At 37.8% G+C, this 18,472-nt stretch overlaps 1 protein-coding gene across 3 annotated transcripts in view; it reads right to left on the reverse strand.

Annotated features, from left to right (window-relative positions):
• klhl5 (kelch-like family member 5) overlaps positions 1–18,472 on the reverse strand; it is a 74,206-nt gene that overhangs the window by 50,845 nt on the left and 4,889 nt on the right. Inside the window, exon 2 of one of the 3 annotated variants that reach the window (XM_051893403.1) lies at positions 4,523–4,587. The exons of 1 other annotated variant lie outside the window; for it this stretch is intronic. Coding sequence is in view for 1 of the 2 variants with exons in the window: in XM_051893384.1 (XP_051749344.1) it covers positions 228–778 (551 nt within the window). In the remaining variant the exon portion in view is untranslated. Of the gene's footprint in view, positions 1–227; positions 1,223–4,522; positions 4,588–18,472 lie in introns of those variants that run through there. One more of the 3 variants, XM_051893384.1, reaches the window with a different exon arrangement.

Consider the following 18,472-nt stretch of genomic DNA (forward strand, 5'->3'; position numbering starts at 1 on the left):
CTCTATTATAAACAGTGTTTTTGACATTCAGTTAATTATTTGAATACACCATATGCACTATTTATCATACAGAGAGAGTGTGAGGAAACAAAAAGGAGGGCTCGTGGTAACATAGTTTAATCTTAATAGAGAACAGCTGGCGATACATCTGTTGTGAAGTGGTACCAGTTTCAGTACAAGCGCCCTGCTGTGCTCGACTGGAACCACACCAGTAATACTTCCCATACCTGCACGAGCTGGAGTCAGACTCCACGTTATTATTGTTCTCCTCGTCTCCAGGGCCAGGGGCGTCTGATACACGCGTGGACTGCTGCTTCTGCGGCGGCGGCGGCGGCTGCTGCTGCTGCTGTTGGAGCGGCTCCAGGCTCTCGCTAGAGCGCGAGTGAGCCGGGAAGACCCAAGGCGCCGGCGGGGAGCTCCGGCACTCTTGCTGGCTCATGGACCGAGGACACGCGGAGGCATTAACCACCACTGCCGCCGCTGAGTGACTGTTTGGACCCGAATCCGCAAACTTTCGATTGTTGTTGATGTTGGAGGAAGAGTTGCCGTTACTCGAGCTGGCACCGGCAGCGGCGCTGGAGCTATTGCAGCCGCCAAGGGATGGCTGATCACCGCCGGATGAGGAGCCTCCGGTCCCCCGGCTGCTACCACCGCTGCTGCTGAAGAGATCTCCCGAAGGCTGGTTACTGGGAGAAGGGGGAGATGTGGGGTGGCCGAACCATCTCCAGCGGATGCGCAAGATCTGTTTCACGTCAAAGTCCTTCCTGGGATTCGACATGCCCGAGACTCCGGTAAGGGGAGACGCCGGGAAGGAACGACGAGCCTCGTGATCCGTGATTGTCTTGGTAACAGAGCACGCGAGCACTGCTGGCGAAGATCACGGAGGCGACGTGTAGAGTGAGACTGAGTACGGAGGGGGAAAGGAAAATACACACCTCTCTCTCTCTCTCGCTTGCTCTCTCACTCACTCTCAAGCAAGAGTCAAACACGTAATCTGTGCGGTAAAACCTCAGATGGTATACTTTTCAATGACCTATGTACATCAATAGAAAGAAAAAATATTCAGGCTAACATCTGTCAGCCAAATGTCAACCTCATTGAACCATTTACATGACCATTTCATTGACATGATAAGATCATTATGCGTGATGATGAATTCAAAAATTGACATTTGGAGTCTATATCAAAGATGTTATGGAGAATCAATAGCCTACTCAATAATGCACTCAATATTATTTTGCTAATTAAAATGTTTTACAAAAAAAAAAAAACACTTTTGAAAAATATAATTAAAAGAAAAAAAAATGCAGTGCACATGAAATTAATATTCATTTTGGAGAGGAAATACTAAACTATTTTGTCACCCAAACCCCTTTGATCTATTTATTTGAAGTAGGCTATACCTTGAGATTTTAAGTTAATATTTCCATCATTTAAAAACATTCGCATGTTCACGATTCTCATATGTTGGTTCATAGTCAAATTACATGCAGGTAAACAAATAAAATATTTCTAATATAATTTAAAATATATATATTTTTAGTAAGTGTTTTATTTTCATCGTTTTTATTTTTAATTTTACATTTTTATCATTTAATTTTTAGCATTTCATCAACTCACAAACCCCAATTTGGGAAACCCTTTTCTAGAAAAAGCAGTTTTAAATGGAGCAGGGGCACGTTCAAGCTCAAATCGGTGCACAACGTTTTGCTATGGCTTCCGGGTTGAACGACATGTTTCCTGGAAACGGTGTGCAATGGTGTGCAATGGGGTTTGAGATACGTTTTCTATTGTTTGGTGGGTGTGTCAAAAATGTCAGCTCAATCAGCAGCAAAATGTATATAAACCACGCGGTATTAAAGAGAGTGGGTGGAGCTTGACGTCCAGCTGTACCTAATGGGTGGAGCTAGAACCCCACCCTACCCATAACCCTATCGCTAAACAATACTCCACCCATTAGGTCCACAGAGGTGGAGCTGGACTAGGTCAAGCTCCACCCATTACGTCCAGAGAGGCTAGACGTCATTTGGCTCTGCACTGAGCACCACTTGATTTGAGGCATTCACGCCATGTCGTAATTACCATAAATTCGTGATGACAACACATGACATTCTACTCAAAGCTGTTCAAGTCCTCGGACTGGAAATTATGCGTTTCTATGCCAACACTATCAACGCTTAAATGAATCTGCAGTGGTCAAGTTGTACAGCGTTCATGTGGTACAAGTAGGAGCTCTCCAAAAATGCCCAGGTTGCAAGTTGTAATTACGAGAGGATGTGAACGCTTTTTACAAGTTGGAATCTCACATTTAAGGTAATTACGACATGGCGTGAACGCACCTTTTGTTGGAAATCGCATACACTTCTCCATTGTAATAGGTACTTAATTCATGACAGTTAAAAAGTAGGTTCTATATAACATTAAAGGGTTATTTCACCCAAAAGTGAAATTTCTGTCATTAAGTAGTCACCCTTATGTCGTTCCAAACGTTGAGAACAGAGACTGACTGGGAAGAGGAAAAAATGTTGATTAAAGTCATTATTTTTATTTTGTTTTTGCGCACAAAAAGTACTCTCGTCGCTTCATAACATTCAGGTTTAACCGCTGTAGTCACAATAACTATTTTAATGATGTCTTTACTACTTCTCTGGACCTTGAATGTGGTAATTTCATTGTTTTCTATGGGAGATAACAAACCTCTCGGATTTCATTAAAAAATATCTTAATTTGTGTTCCGAAGATGAACAAAGGTCTTGTGGGTTTGGAATGACATGAGGGTGAGTGCTTAAGCATTAGTTCACCCAAAAATTTCTGTCATTAAATACTCACCCTCATGTCGTCCCAAACCCTTAAGGCTTTCATTTGTCTTCGGAACACAAATTAAGATATTTTGGATGAAATCCGAGGGTATCTGATCCACACATAGGCAGCAACAACATTGCACCTTTTTTAGGTCAAGAAAGGTAGTAAAGACATCGTTAAAACCGTCGACACACGTGACTACAGTGGTTCAACCTTAATATTAAGAAGCGACGAGAATACATTTGGTGCGCAAAAACAAAACAAAAATACTTTATTCAAAAAATTTGTCTTTCCCTTCATACTGCTACGCTATTTTCGTTGTAGAGCTTCAGTGTTTATGTCCGAATGCGGGCTCAGTATTGGCCGGCTCCTGCGTCAACATCACACACATGCGACGTGCTGCTCACGTGAACAGAGCCAATACTGAGCTGCCGTTTGGACGTAAACTGCCTATGTGTGGATCAGATACCCTCAGAATTCATCAAAAATATCTTAATTTGTGTTCCAAAGACAAACAAAAGTCTTACAGGTTTGGGATGACATGAGGGTGACTACTTAATGACAGAAATTCATAAATAATTCATAAATACTTTTTCACATAAGCTACTGCTTTTGCCAACTACAGTAACATTTGAAGTGGATCAAACAAGTACATCAAAGTTTTCCTAAAAACTACGTTGTCCTAAGAAGAAGGTTTTAGGACAACTTTGATGAAAGGTTTTGATCCACTTCAAATGTTGATTACTATATATAGTAGGGAAGTTTGCATATTTGGATGTAGCCAAGCGGTTTTGCTAAAGATCAAGAGCAGAAGAGCTTGATGTACAAAACCGCTGGTGCAACTCGGACGAACAAGGTAAAATTAAACAAACATTTACTGATTGTACCTAAAATAACATTTAAAAAAGTAATACCTCATCTGTATATAAATGGACACACTGTGTATATTATTAGTCATTAAAAAAAAAAAAAAAAAATCCATAATGAGGTACTCATCTTTTAAGGAAATTAATATTGAAGCCTACATTAACCGCTACTCACATCACACATACACCCACACAAACTTTTTTAAGGTAAGCCAAAAAACACTGCAACCTTACACATCAGCAAAGATTCCAGTAAAATTGCTCCACCAGCATCACCCCCAGAGTCTCAAGGTAACCTTTATTTTCACTGCACTTTAAAAATTAGTACCATGACAAATACACCACTTTGCTGTTTTTAGCGCACACATGGCTCTCACATTTTACGCCTGTTGATTCTTTGACCTTTTCTACTTAAAACTCACTTAGTCAATAGAAATACAAACCAGACAACCGCTCTACACAATCAATACCACACATTAAAGCTCAATATCCCTTACACACACATTTATCAATACCACAACAGTACACACATCCACATAGACAAGAAATGCAAAAAGATGAGGGGGAGAAATTAATGGCAGGAAAATGTGAGAGAAATTAATGCGAATGAGAGAAACTCAGCTAATAGTGTGAAAGAGATAGAGAGAAATTTAACAAGTCAATAGATGTTTATTGTATTTCATTTTAACAGACAACAAAAGGAGATGTCCATCTGCCGCACATAAACGACTTGTTTTCTATGCGCTGTTTCACACATACTGAAAAGACAGAAAGAAAGGAAGAAAGAAAGTAAACAGAAGGGGGGAAGGGAGGAGTTTTGATTCTATAGCGTAAGTATTTTCGTTGCCACAAACCTGTCTGTAATTTATGTTCTGTGCAAGAGTGAATGTGATGCTACCCATCCATGGCAAACTGCAGTCTGTGAGAGAGGGAGTGAGACACAAAGGGTAAATCGTTCACAGCAGGATCAGCAGTGAGTTTGGTCTCAATTCTAGCCATGCAAACCACAACAGAGAGCTGGAATTTATTCCTGCTTTTGTAACATTATTCACAGATGTTGGCTCTAAGGGCACATAAAATAAACACAGCCAGACCCACGTGCCCCAAGTGCCGCTGACAAGCAGCACAACATTAGTATACTAGTGGAATGGAGACCAGGATTCTTTCATTTTATGATCATGTCCCGGAAAATTACTGGTTCAGAGCTGAATCATTCTCAACGGGCAACCAAATACAAACCACATAATGCAAAAGAGGCAGATTTTAGAGCATCTTACCCATAATGCTTCCCAAATATAGCTTTTGCCTGAAATAAGCGCTTTCCCTGAAAGATTTGCAGGGTATAGGAATAGATCCCCTAAAAATAAAAATAATGAAAAATAAAAATCTGTCATTATTTACTAATCCTCATGTTGTTTTAAATTTTTATGGAACTCTTACATGGATGTTTTGAAGAATATTTACACTGCTCTTTTTTATACAAATAAATCATGGCCTGACAAGCTCCAAAAACGACAATAAAGCACCATAAAAGTGATCTATAAAAGTGATCTGTTCTAAATGCATGTTATTGATCTCATTGTGAACAATCGTGCATGTTTTGTTTTTTTGGACCTCGTAATTTTTAATCAAAATGTCAACTTGATCTTCTGGTGATGTATGACAGACTTCATTTTGTCCACTTAAACCCCACACCCTTTCTTAAAGGTCCGCTGAAGTGTCTTGGAACGTGCAGCATTATTCAGTGTGTTGACGTAATTTCAACTGAAACAGGAAAACAGGGTGAGATATATCAAACACCCCCGCACCTTTTTAAAAATAGCCAATAGCATTTTGTTTATATAACAGCTCGATCAGAGCCGTTGAGCTCGGTAAAGCTTTGGTTTCCTCGTAATCTCCTCCATATCGCTTTAAAATACAGCATTCTGTGCAGAATTGAAATGGGTCCGATACGTTTTGTGGTCTGTGCCGATTCACGCATATGATCCACTCTGTGCTCTCATGTCTCTGGACCAGAGCAGACTGTGCTCATGGCAGTTCACGTGACAAATGGACTTCATTCGCGTCAATGGAAAGCATATTTACACCGTCTCATTATGTTCATTATTATTGTACTGTTATGTGCTCTGAGACATGAGGTAGTTTAAAACCGTCTCTTGTGATGCTTTTGTTTGTTCCCTGCTGTATGTGTTCATGTGTTTTGGTTGGAGATGCTACAAAGGGAAGGTGGGATCTTATTCTTTCAAAGCTTGCTCGCTATTGCTAGCCTCTCCAAAAATTGCCTACCCTACCTTTAAGGATGTTCACATTTACTGTTGTTTGGTGAATTTTCGCAGGCAAAATCCAGTCAATAATAATCCAATTTCAATAAGAATCTACACAATCAAGAATTTTGCGTGAGGGTGAAGGATCTGTTTCAATTCACGCACAATCAGTCTTGCTGTGTCACAATCAGTTATGAGAGACATGAGTGGCAATGGCATTTGACATCAGTAGCGCATGCTCTAAAAACTTTATTTTGTTTGCAAATATGCTTGGAGTATTGCTGTCACGTGTAGGTTCAGATGATGAAGAGAAGGATGAAAAAGGTTCCAAAACAAAGTCTTTATTTACATAACAATCTCTCAAATATTCCAGGCAACGGATGAATGCAAACTAAAAGTCCATGAAAATGAAACTAACTAAACTTGATTGTGACAATTGCACACTAGTCATATTTTATTATGCTTTTTTAAATGGACACCTGGTCACTATATGCTTCTGTATGAAAAAAAGGTACTATGAATATTCAAAACATCTCCTTTTGTGTTCCAGAAAAGAAAGTCAAAAGGGTTTACATCAACATGAGACTGAGGAAATTACAGAATTTTAATTTTTAGGTGAACTGTCACTTTAAAGGAATGAATGTGGCAGTTGTGTATGTGGGAGGAGATTAATTACAAGGAGGAATTTAATGCTGTCCCAGAGTGCTTTGTTCCCTGACAGCAATGCTGCACTCCTGTCAGCTGGAACGGAGACTGCAGTGAGTGAAAACACAGGTCTCAGGTCAATAGTCATACTAGCTTCGAGGAGAGAGTCAATGGTGACTCTGTGATGGTCAAAGCTTTATTTCACACTGATTCAGATCTGGAGAAAGCAAGCCTGACAGAAGTGTTAACCTCTGTATGTGTGATCATAAATACACACCCACGCACACCCACATTCATACGGACACACTGTTGTCACAAAGCTTTATGGCGAGCGCGACAGCACGAAACATCATTGAGTGATGGGAAGGATGATTAAGCAATTTATTCTTTATGGCCCCTACTTATTTTCTCAAGGTTAATCCAATCCGTCTCTCCTTCTCTCCCTCTCCTTCTTTCCACCCCTTCATTTCATCTTTCCTGCATGTAAATCAAAAATGTCTAGCAAATATATCACACAAATGGGCATATGGAGGAGACGCTGGGCAGACTAATTAAACTATCGCATGATTCAGCATTTCTTGTGGTGTGAAATGAAGGATTACTGTAGTACTACAAACCTGCACACATGCAACATACACAGGTTAGCAACTTTTTAACAGACCAAGATTCATTTTATGATTTCAGAAGTTTCAAGAACTGTAATAGTTATAGAGATATGTAAAGGCAAAGTATGGTAACCCAAGTATGGAATTTGTCCTCTGCATTTAACCCATCCAGTTAGTGCACACGCATTAGGAGTAGTGAGTAGTGAACACATACACTGCAAACTGGGATACACACACCCGGAGCAGTGGGAAGTCATTTTTGCTGTGGTGCCCGGGAGCAATTGGGGGTTAGGTGCCTTGCTCAAGGGCATCTCAGAAATTTCCTGCTGGTATTGAGATTTGAACCCACAACCTTCGGGTTACCAGTCTGACTCTCTAACCCAGGGGTGTCCAAACTACGGCCCGCAGGCTAAATGTGGCCTGCGGATGAATTTCAAACTGCCCGCAGCTTGTCTATTAAAATTTATTATATGTGGCCCGCCATGCATAGTTTAAAAATCATGCAGTTTCACAATGTCAACATAAGGTGGCAGTACTAGATTTTAGGCCAGGGAAACAACGCGAAACGAAAACAGTGCTACTCTTGCACACTGCGCAGCGCGCGACTCACAAGCTTACAAATGTGTTTACTTTTCTCGATCACACGACCACTAAACAGCCTATGAGAAATGTTCCGAGTTTGGAGTAGAGGTCTCAGGTACAACCTGCAAATCCCTCTGTGATTTAATTTAGTTTAAAACCAGTTGAAACAGCGCTGACTTAATCAACAACACTAATGTGTAAATCAGGAGAAACATTGAGCCGATCCAGTTAGAATACTGTTCAACCAACAATTCAACAACATTTATCATGGATTTACTGTGGTAACACTAAATACCATAAAGCCATTCTAAATATAGAAACAATATTTTTACTTTTTACCATGTAGTGAGGTGCCATGTGTGGTTTTACCTGCGGCGATCTAATTGGAGTACTTTTTAATTTAAATATGAATAGAGTTCTAACTCAGTAATATTATTTAAATTTCACCCTTTAATAACAAGGTTGTTAAAAGTTTTACAGATATTGTCTGTGTAATAAATTTACATATCTGTCCTATCTCAAGCTACTCTACTGTCAGCTCAAGCTTTTGTCAAATCTGTCATGTTTTCAAGAAACAAAACATGTAACATAAATATGTATATGTGTGTATGTATATATATATATATATATATATATATATATATATATAAAATATATATATTATGTATATATGTATTATATATATACATACATATATATATATAAAATAGAAAAGGAACCGGCCCCCTAGATGTGTCCACAACATCGAATCTGGCCACCTTTTAAAAAAGTTTGGACACCCCTCCTCTAACCATTAGGCCACAACTGCCCCCCATTAATATTTTATTGATAAAAAATAAAAAGAAATATGATTTTAGTTTACATCTTGATTGTGTTATTTTTAGCATTTTAGTTTATTTTGAAATATTAATACTAATTTATTGAATTTAAAGGTAACACTTTGGTATGGGGAACACATATTCACATATATTGACTTTTGCCTCAATAAATTCTTAATTTACTGCTTATTAATAGTAAGGTAGTTGTTGTAGAATATGGGATGTAGAATACAATCATGCAGAATAAGAAATTAATATGTGCATTTATATTGATTGATTACACTTTATTTTAAGGTGTCGTTGTTACAGTGTAATTATATATTTAAGTATTGAGTAATATTAACAACACGTACTTACTATGGGTTAGGGTAGTATAAGGGTTTGGTTGAGGGTTAATTGCATGTAACTATGCATAATTTACTGTTATTACTATGGTAAATATGTGACACTGAAATAAAGTGTTAACTATTGTTTGTATGTCATGAGGAACTGCATTTTTTTTCAATTGTTTGTTGCATTCAAGCAACATTTGTGCAGTAGTGAATGGACATGTGGTGGATATGGATGGATGCAATTATTACAGCCACTACAGAGAATATTACAGTTATGATATCATGTGTTTTATATATATATTAGATATATTTATACAATTTAGAAAGTGAATAGATTTAACCTAGGAGCCAATTCTATTAGTGTATGTAATGTAGCAGCTAGTTTTGCAGCATCACCCATGAATATTGTTTTTCAAAAAAAAAAAAAAAAATGTAATCAAATGTCCATCCTATAAAAGAAACAATGCTTTCATAACATGTCCAATAGAGGGTTAAACAGTGAGACTACAAACTTGTGTGTGTGGAGAAAAGATAGCAGGGCTGGGTTTTACAGCAGAGTCCTCATTTTCTGTCTTTCATCACGAATACACACACACACAAACCATTGTAATGTCAGCTCTCTCATCAGGTTATGCTATGATACAGATTTCCACACTTCAGTTCAGCTTCATCCATCATTAAAAACACATACACATCACCTACTTACACTCACATACCATGTAATCTCATCCCTGAAACCCAAAGCTGAACAGGGCTGAGAGGTTAGATGTCTCATTGCTTTGATTCATGTCTACAACGGTTGTGGGAGGAAATATGTTTCATTCTTTAAAAAAAGGAACACATCTGACACACATTTCCCTGAAACTATGGATATATAGTCATACAACAGTATACACACAGAATGACGATAATGTGTGCACATCTGTTTTTCAAAAAGCCACATATACGCACAAACATCTTACTATTCAGAGTGTGTTCGTTTCCAAATAGCATTCTTCCTGCTCTGGTGCATTCATATTTCCTCTTCTGCCATTGGATGAAATTATAGGACAGATCCAGATGCGCACATACACACACACACTCCATTCACTCCAAACTCATAAGCCAAAATATCACCAGGCCCATTTTGCACATAGCAATGACATTTTCATCTTTCCTTTTACTGATTCTCATATCGGTCTCCTTTAAGCTGAACAGAAAGCAGTGCGGGAATTGAATGCAGATGATATAGGGGTAAGCCAGCAGGGTTTAGATGCCAGAGGAGATGGACGGAGGAATGGATTTAAAAAAAGAAAAAGAATTTCCTTCTGAAATAAACCATTGCAGGCCCGTGGTTAAGAGAACACATCTGGCTGGCAGACCACCTCCAGAAACAATATCCCTATTTTTCTTTATATACTGAAGAGCCTGAAAATCCTCAGGATGTCTGTTGTAAGTCAAGTCCAGGATGTACATTTAAAGACACACTAAAACATTAAGCCATACATGCCACTGCCAAAAAAGTACCATGAAATTACTATGGTTTCTTGGATATGCGTCATGTAAATACCATGTTGTTGTTTTTTCAGACCTGTACCTTGGTAAAATTATAATATTCACGGTATTCTACTACCATGTACTAACATTTAATTTAATCACCATGGCACAGTGGCTCAGTGGGTAGCAATGTCGCCTCACAGCAAGAAGGTCCCCGCTCCCCGTTTCGAGTCTCTGTGTGGAGTTTGTATGTTCTCTTTAAAACGGTAAAGGATAGATAGATATAGAAGTTAAAGACACCGAATTGTGACCGATTTTTCTTTACTTAAGACGATAACGCCATCTAAAATTATTAAAAAAAATGTAATCATGAAAATAATTGACAGTGTAAAATATCTTTAACTTTATTTAGCTTAAATAATGTTTTTTAATTTCATATAGGGATGTTCATTGCAGTTGCTGGTTGCACCACCTGACTTTTGCAACTAATTTTACATTGAACAGGCTTCTTCTCGGATCCCTGTATTAGCTTTTGCCTATGCTAGCAAGTTCGTACACAGAATTCTTAAATACAATAAAGATGATTTTGATAAAATAACAGTTTCCTAGTTGTACCACGTGACATGGAAAGTGTGCAAACCTACCCTTACTTGAAAGTAGCTATTTTTATCAGTATTCGAGAGAGATCTACCAACCTTTTTACTCTGCCACAAGGATCAATTGGGGTCCTCTGGATGATGCATTATCATGCTTACCATTAATACCTTGTTAATAAAAGACCCATGTTTGCAGTTGTGCCACCCTGACATTTGAAAAATTGCCAGACAAATGTTTTCAAATTATCTCAACAGCTTTTCTATTGATGTTTATAAAATTTGCTTATAGGAAAGTTTTCAAACATGAAATTATGCCATAGTATTTTATTTTGAATATCTTATTATTAAAAGCAAAAAACAGTTAAAAAACAGTTTTAAAAAAAAAAATTAAATGCTAAAAGCTGGTTTGGGGTCAGTAAGATTTTTTAATGTTTTTGAAAGAATTTCTATTTCAGTATATTTTTAAAAATGTAATTTATTCCTGTGATGCCAAAGCTGAATTTACAGCAGCCATTACTCCAGTCTTCAGAGTCACATGATCCTTCAGAAATCATTCTAATATGCTGAATTGCTTCTCAAGAAACATTTCTTATTATCAATATTGAAAACAGATGTGCTGCTAAATATTTTTGTGGAAACCATAATACTTTTTTTTTTTTTTTTTTTTTTTTAGAATTCTTTGATGAATAGAATGTTTAAAAGAATTTATTTATTTGAAATCGAAATCTTTTGTAATATTATAAATGTCTTTACTGACATTTTTTTTAACAATTTAATGTCAGTCATTTCCAAAAAAAAAATACAAAGTTATACTGACTTTTATATACAGTAGTGTACCATGGTAACACCTTGCTATTCTTTGTATTCATAGCATTCTACCTTAAAAAAAAAAAATACCACGGTACATGGAATATGGTAATGCAGACATGTTACCATAGTAACATCAAGATAGGTGGATATGTCTACAAACCGATGATGTTACAGTGGTACATGTATCATGGAAATACCATGATATTCTTGTTATTTAGGGTATCCTATCTTGGAATTAATACCATTGTGTATATGGAAAAAAGCATATATCAAAGTAATATGTTATAACCATCTGATGCGATTAGGTGTAAGGGTGTAAGGTGTGAACAGTGTGTTTGAGTGTACAAGTATGTGTTTGTGTTTGCTAGGTATGTTTCCTAGGAGACAGATTTGTCCTTGATGAGACTCACAATATTTCATAGCTTATTTTTATGGTACTGATAAACCGAACACACACACTGAGACCCTAGAGATAAGTGCTGGAGTTCAGGAGATCTCGACACCGTTTGCTTTCCATCAAAGAGGGGATAAAGAGTAAGGTTTTAAAATGAAATTAATACACAAGTTTGAACCCTCTAGACCCTAAAGAGTATCTTTAAGAGATCATAAAGCACATTCTGAATTACTGAACTCCTACAATGCCCCTCTCGCTCTTTCAAACATAAACAAAGAAATAAATATTCCTGTCCCCAGTCTTGCCTTACTTGAGTCAAGTCCCACTCACACACAAACACACACATCTCCTTTACGAGTCTCCCGAAGGCTTATCGTTTAAGGATCATAAATACTGCTGCAGCCTCACGCTGTAAATATACAGATCATTCAGGTTTCCCCTTTTCTACCGGCCACGAGGGAAACACACGTGCACATGCAGGAGAGCTAGAATGAGAACGTGTACACCTGGGGTCTGACCTGCATAAACACACTGATGCAGCACTATAACGCAGAGCACAAATGATGTGTGAGAAAAGAGAGAAAGAGGGAGAGACAGTCAGGTAAGTGCTGATTTTGCAGTTCAGTTTCTCTGCCTTTCATTTCCATTGCTCACTGTCTTCAGCTTACTTGTTCTATTCATCTCTATCAGTTGTATTAGTTCATCCATTTATTGCTCTTTCTCTTGTCTGTATTGCTGCAGATTATTTAAATTATTATTTATTATTTACATTTATGACCAATATTTGTTTGTACCTATGATACTGGGATTGTATCAATATAATCAAACTTGTGTTTGTCATCAGCCACGGTCATATTTAGCACTCCCATGGACATGGACATGACTGAGAAAGACTGAGCTCTCCGAAATGGCCAATGCAACTGTATTAGGCAATGTTAAGTTCCATAAAATTGTTAATGTAAATAATGATCAAAATTTATATCTCGTTAGGGCATTATTTAAAGGGGACCTATTATGCAAAATTGTGTTGTGGGTCTCACTCGGTAGAAATCGCGTTCCGGGAGGGGGGAGAAATGGGAACGCAGGGGGCACCGCGATGCGACCGCAAAGGGCACTTTCACTTTTGCGATCAAAGGGGCAGGGGCTCAAGACCCACCACTGACTTCCAGAGGTTGTCGACAACGTATTCGACCGGATTGCTTTTGTAGTGTAGACGCTCATGTGGTTGAATGTGTTCGAACAGCCACAAAAGACCGCCTACTCTCCGTCTTCACTCTCATTTCCCACAACTGAGGTGCCCTTGAGCAAGGCACCTAACCCCCCAATTGCTCCCAGGGGCCACAGCAAAAACGGTTGCCCACTGCTCCGGGTGTGTGTTCACGGTGTGTGTTCACTTGAATGGGTGAAATGCAGAACACAAATTCCAAGTATGGGACACCATACCTGGCCACATGTCACGTCACTTTCACTTTCACTACTGACCTAATGCATAAACATTATGGGAAGCACACTGGTCAGACGGAATTTAAGCTTTGTTGGCTGGAATGGAGACCCAAGTTTGGTTGGAAGTCGAAAAATGTACCAAGCACAATGTTCTCTCACCATTCCTGATTTCTAACACTCACTCACAGCGTTCGGTGTGGTCTTGTGGCTGTCAGAGCAGAAACAAAAGCTGATGTTCTCCGTATGTTTTTCCTTCGTCTCTGGGTGCATTCATATGTAAATTGCATGAGCTTATTTTGTCCATTAGATCGAAAGATCTGAAAAAAACAACAACATACATTTACCTGGCCATAGACCCTCCCCTCGAAGAAATCAGGACAGAAGTGGTTGAAAGTGGACAAAAGAGACGGATTAAAACACCAGTTGCAAACGTCTACATGTGATCCAATCGACCAAAACGCATCTTAAAGGGATGATCCACCCAAAAATTAAAAAATTATCCCATGATCACCCTCAAGCCATCCTATAGTTGTATATGACAAACACAATCGGAGATATATTTAAAAATATCCTGGCTCTTACAAGCTTTATAATGGTTGTGAATGGGGGTCTACATTTTGAAGCGCAAAAGAATGCATCCATCCATCATAAAAATAATCCTTGATGTAAGACGTAGGATGTAGGAGTAGCGTAAGCTTAGACGCCTCTCGTGGTTTAAACAAATAGGGCTGTGCAACAAACTCAAGCTCCTCTTCTCTTATATCTCTTATATTGAAATATACACTTCTGCCACAAATCAATGCGTACGGCCGTCTTCCGGAAGCTAATTATAGTTATAAAGTTTTAAATATGGATATTTTTCTTACAAAAACCCATCGCTTCGCTGCAGAAGGCCTTTATTAAACCATATGGATTATTTTTATGATGGATAGATGCATCTTTTTTAGGCTTCAAAATCTAGACCCCATTCACTACAATTATACAGCTTGGAAGAGCCATATTTTTAAATATATCTCCGATTGTATTCTTCTGAAAGAAGATAGTCATATACATTTAGGATGGCTTGAGGATGAGAGTAAATCATGGGATAATTTTCATTTTTGGGTGAACTATCCCTTTAATTCCAGGTGTAAACAGGGCCTTGAGTCTCAAACAACAGCAGAACAGAGCAAATTTGTGCGTGCGTGATGAAAACTGCACAAAGAACAACAAAAATTTTCTCGGACTGCAAAGAGTTTTGCAATTAATTACTTTATTATTGTAATTACAACAGCTTTAAGAAAATCTTTAATTTTTCGATTACAATTTAATTATTTTTGCTCTCAAACACAGTATGTTTGATTGAATAAAAAAAAGACACAAAAGTAACCACAAATAGAGACTGATCACCAACCGTGTTCGCACTCAAGTCAAGTTTGTCTTTATCAAGATTAATGACCATAGTTGCAGTCATTCATCCTTGACTGGTCCAAATGACTTGCCTCAATAAGGAATACAAAAATATTTTAATAAGGATAGATCACAATGACCATAGAAATATATACTCTATATATACTTTAGCTCCCTGATAATAGTGTCAACTGGGACATCACGTCTCTCTGCTGAGAAAAATAAATTAATATAGTATAAGCATGCAAAAAAGCCTGCCTGGCAACATAGTGTCACGGTGTCATCTAAACTCTGAGACAAGGCCTTCATATGCTCACCCTGTGCATGTGTGTGTGCATATTCATGCTCTGCTCCCTCTCCATATGTTCACATGCAGAATGTGAACAGCATCGCACTTTTCCCACACATACTCGGAGGTCAAAATTTGTTGGTGCGAGGTCAGCTTACATGACAGTACAAGCGTAATTTTGACAGACACTTCTGTAATTCCCACTCGATGACAAGATTAGCTGACAAACATTTACTGGAAAACAAGGGAGGAGAAAGGAGGGACGAACTTCAACGGTGTACCAAAAACTCAAAGTTTTGGAGTGTGTGTGTGTGTGTGTCTGTATGTCTGTGTGTGCGTGGATGTGCAGACTGAGCCTTAGACCATCTGTGAGTCTGAGAAGCCAATTTTCCGCCCATGGACCTTCACAAGCAGCAAAGAGAGAGCTCTGCCAAGAAAAGAAAGATTTAAATGCCAAGAAAATCCCTTTCCTCTTTCAGTCTGCCATTCAGCCTCCATCTGCGCTGACAGGGACTGGTGTGTTTAGACAGCTCCTTGCCATCTTTTATCATCTGTCCCTTGTCTGCGTTTCAGTCCACAATCCACTGAGAAGTGGCAATTAACAAATTAACACACACACCACAATATAATGATTCATAATACTGGAAATACTAAACTCTGTGAGCCTTTATTTAGATATATGTAAGTAAAACAGGGTTGAATTTGAGACATGGAGCTCTAAAAACATGCCATATGCTGGATGTGGTGCTGGAAAATGGCTTTCATGTATAAATATATTGACTTTAATGTAAAGTCATTTTGACAGAACATATGTTTTCATTTTATTTGTGGTCTTTTTGCAACAATTTATTCAGACAACAGTCACAGCATTCGAACACAATCACCATAGTTCAATGTGTATCAACCATCAGGTTGGTGCTTTTTTTAGCACCTTTATGATATGTAAAGAGAGGACAGGAAAAGAGAAGTAGGTGGTAGATGATGATGGGAACTGTAAGTAATGCTGCATGATTTTGCAATTTTTCTGATAAAAGTGACATTTTTTTTTTTTTTTTTTTTTTTAAAAAGCTCCTAAGTTCTCATTTATAAAGATGCGTAACCATATAATTATCCTAAATGTGAACGCACAACATTTTCCTATGAACGATTTAGAAAACAAAAACAGTGCATGTCTCTTTGTAATTCGCGGTTCATCTTAAATAAAAGCACAATGTGTACAAGCACATTATTACGCAAACTACACCTTCAGAATGCCCACAATATCTCTTCATGGTTCGCGGACACCATTTATTTGCGGTAGACATACAGTTCTGCTTGAAAGTTTGTGAACCCCTTGCAGAATCTGTGAAAATGTGAATAATTTTAACAAAATAAGAGGGATCATACAATATGCATGTTATTTTTTATTTAGTACTGTCCTGAGTAAGATATTTTACATAAAACTTTTGAACAGGATAAAGATATATATATATTTTTTTTTTTTTTCATTTAGTATGGCACTTCGGAAGCAACAGAAGACACTTAAATGTTTGCCAGAAGACAAATTAAGTACAATATTCCTTGATCTTCAAATTCAAAAGGTTTTCACCCCCTTCTCTTAATGCATTGTGTTTCCTTCTGGAGCATCAGTGAATGTCTGAACCTTTTTTAATAGTTGCTGGAAAACTGAAGAATTATTGGGACCTGAAGGATTTTTTGAAGAATATTGGGCAGTTTAACTGCTCAGGACAAACAAGCGACTCATGAACAACCATCACAAAACAAAAAAACAGTTGTGGATCACCCAGGTAACCACACACAGTATTAAGAATCAAGCGTTCATAAACTTTTGAATTGGGTCATATTTATAAATTCAGCTTTTATTTATTCTTTTTTTTTGTCGTTTGTTCGTAAACATCTTTTATGTAAAATATCTTACTCAGGACAGTACTAAATAAAAAATGACATGCATTTTGTATGATCCCTCTTATTTTGTTAAAATTATTTACATTTTCACAGATTCTGCAAGTGGTTCACAAACTTTCAAGCAGCACTGTATGTTATTATTATTATTTTCAGGAAGTCATTAATACAAATGAATTAATTCCAGTGATATATTATCACAAGGCAGTTAATATGTTGCTCATGTGCACATATAATTATATTAATACATAATGTGATTGCCTATTTATCTTTACATTGTCATAAACTATGCTGGATTAATTAAATAACTTGTATATGAGTGCCAAAATATTTGTACACATGCTCTTCGATTGGCTAAGCCAGCATAAGAACATTTTCATGTCAGTTTCTGCCTTTATAAATCACAATTTGTTTTTCACTTTTGACAAAGGTTAAAATCCAAACAATTTAGGATTAAATCTGATCATATGTATCGTACATATAAATGGGGTCGCTGAATTGTTTGTAGGGCTGCACAATTTGGCCAAAAATGTTATTATTACTATTACTAAATAAAATTATTAAACAAAATAATAAATATTACTAGTATTTCAAACATTATACCAATGAGCTTTTCATTATACATTATACCACTGCTTCTCATTACAAGTTTGGGAAGACGGTTTGTGCATGTTGTGTTCCCAAATGCACATTATTAGTGACACAAACTCACACCACTGCAAAGATGGAGTTCACATGAAGCAGCATTAAAGGTGGGGAAAGCCATATTTCAAAAATGCTGTTGGACATTGTTGATATTTGAAATCAACCCAAACACACCCCCTCTCTTCATTGCTACGCCTCCGAAACTCACCCACCAATCCTAACCACCCTGCTCCGAGTCGGTCTCGAACACCGATCGCTGCTGGCAGGCGAGCCGAGTGCACTAACAATGATGCTAAACAGTGCACTCTAGCGGCCGTCAGTGTGCAGTGGTTTACCTGCACAATGCTCACTAGCTAGCCACTGTTACACACGCAGTGTGAGAGTGGATGTCTGTTTATCACAGCTGACGCTCAACAAAATAATGCTTCACGAAAAATAAAGGTGCAGATGATGAACGAACGACAAGGAAGCACAAAAAATGAACGTACTGTACACAAGAGTAAACACAGACAAGAGTTTGTTGTTAGTCGCCAACAGCACAGCACCTCCAGACAATCAATGACACTCAAACCCAGTGTTACTCAGATGTGGAGCGGAATCAAAGCAGCCCCCGC

Source organism: Ctenopharyngodon idella, chromosome 1 (assembly GCF_019924925.1).
Source record: "Ctenopharyngodon idella isolate HZGC_01 chromosome 1, HZGC01, whole genome shotgun sequence".
Taxonomy (NCBI): Eukaryota; Metazoa; Chordata; class Actinopteri; order Cypriniformes; family Xenocyprididae; genus Ctenopharyngodon; species Ctenopharyngodon idella.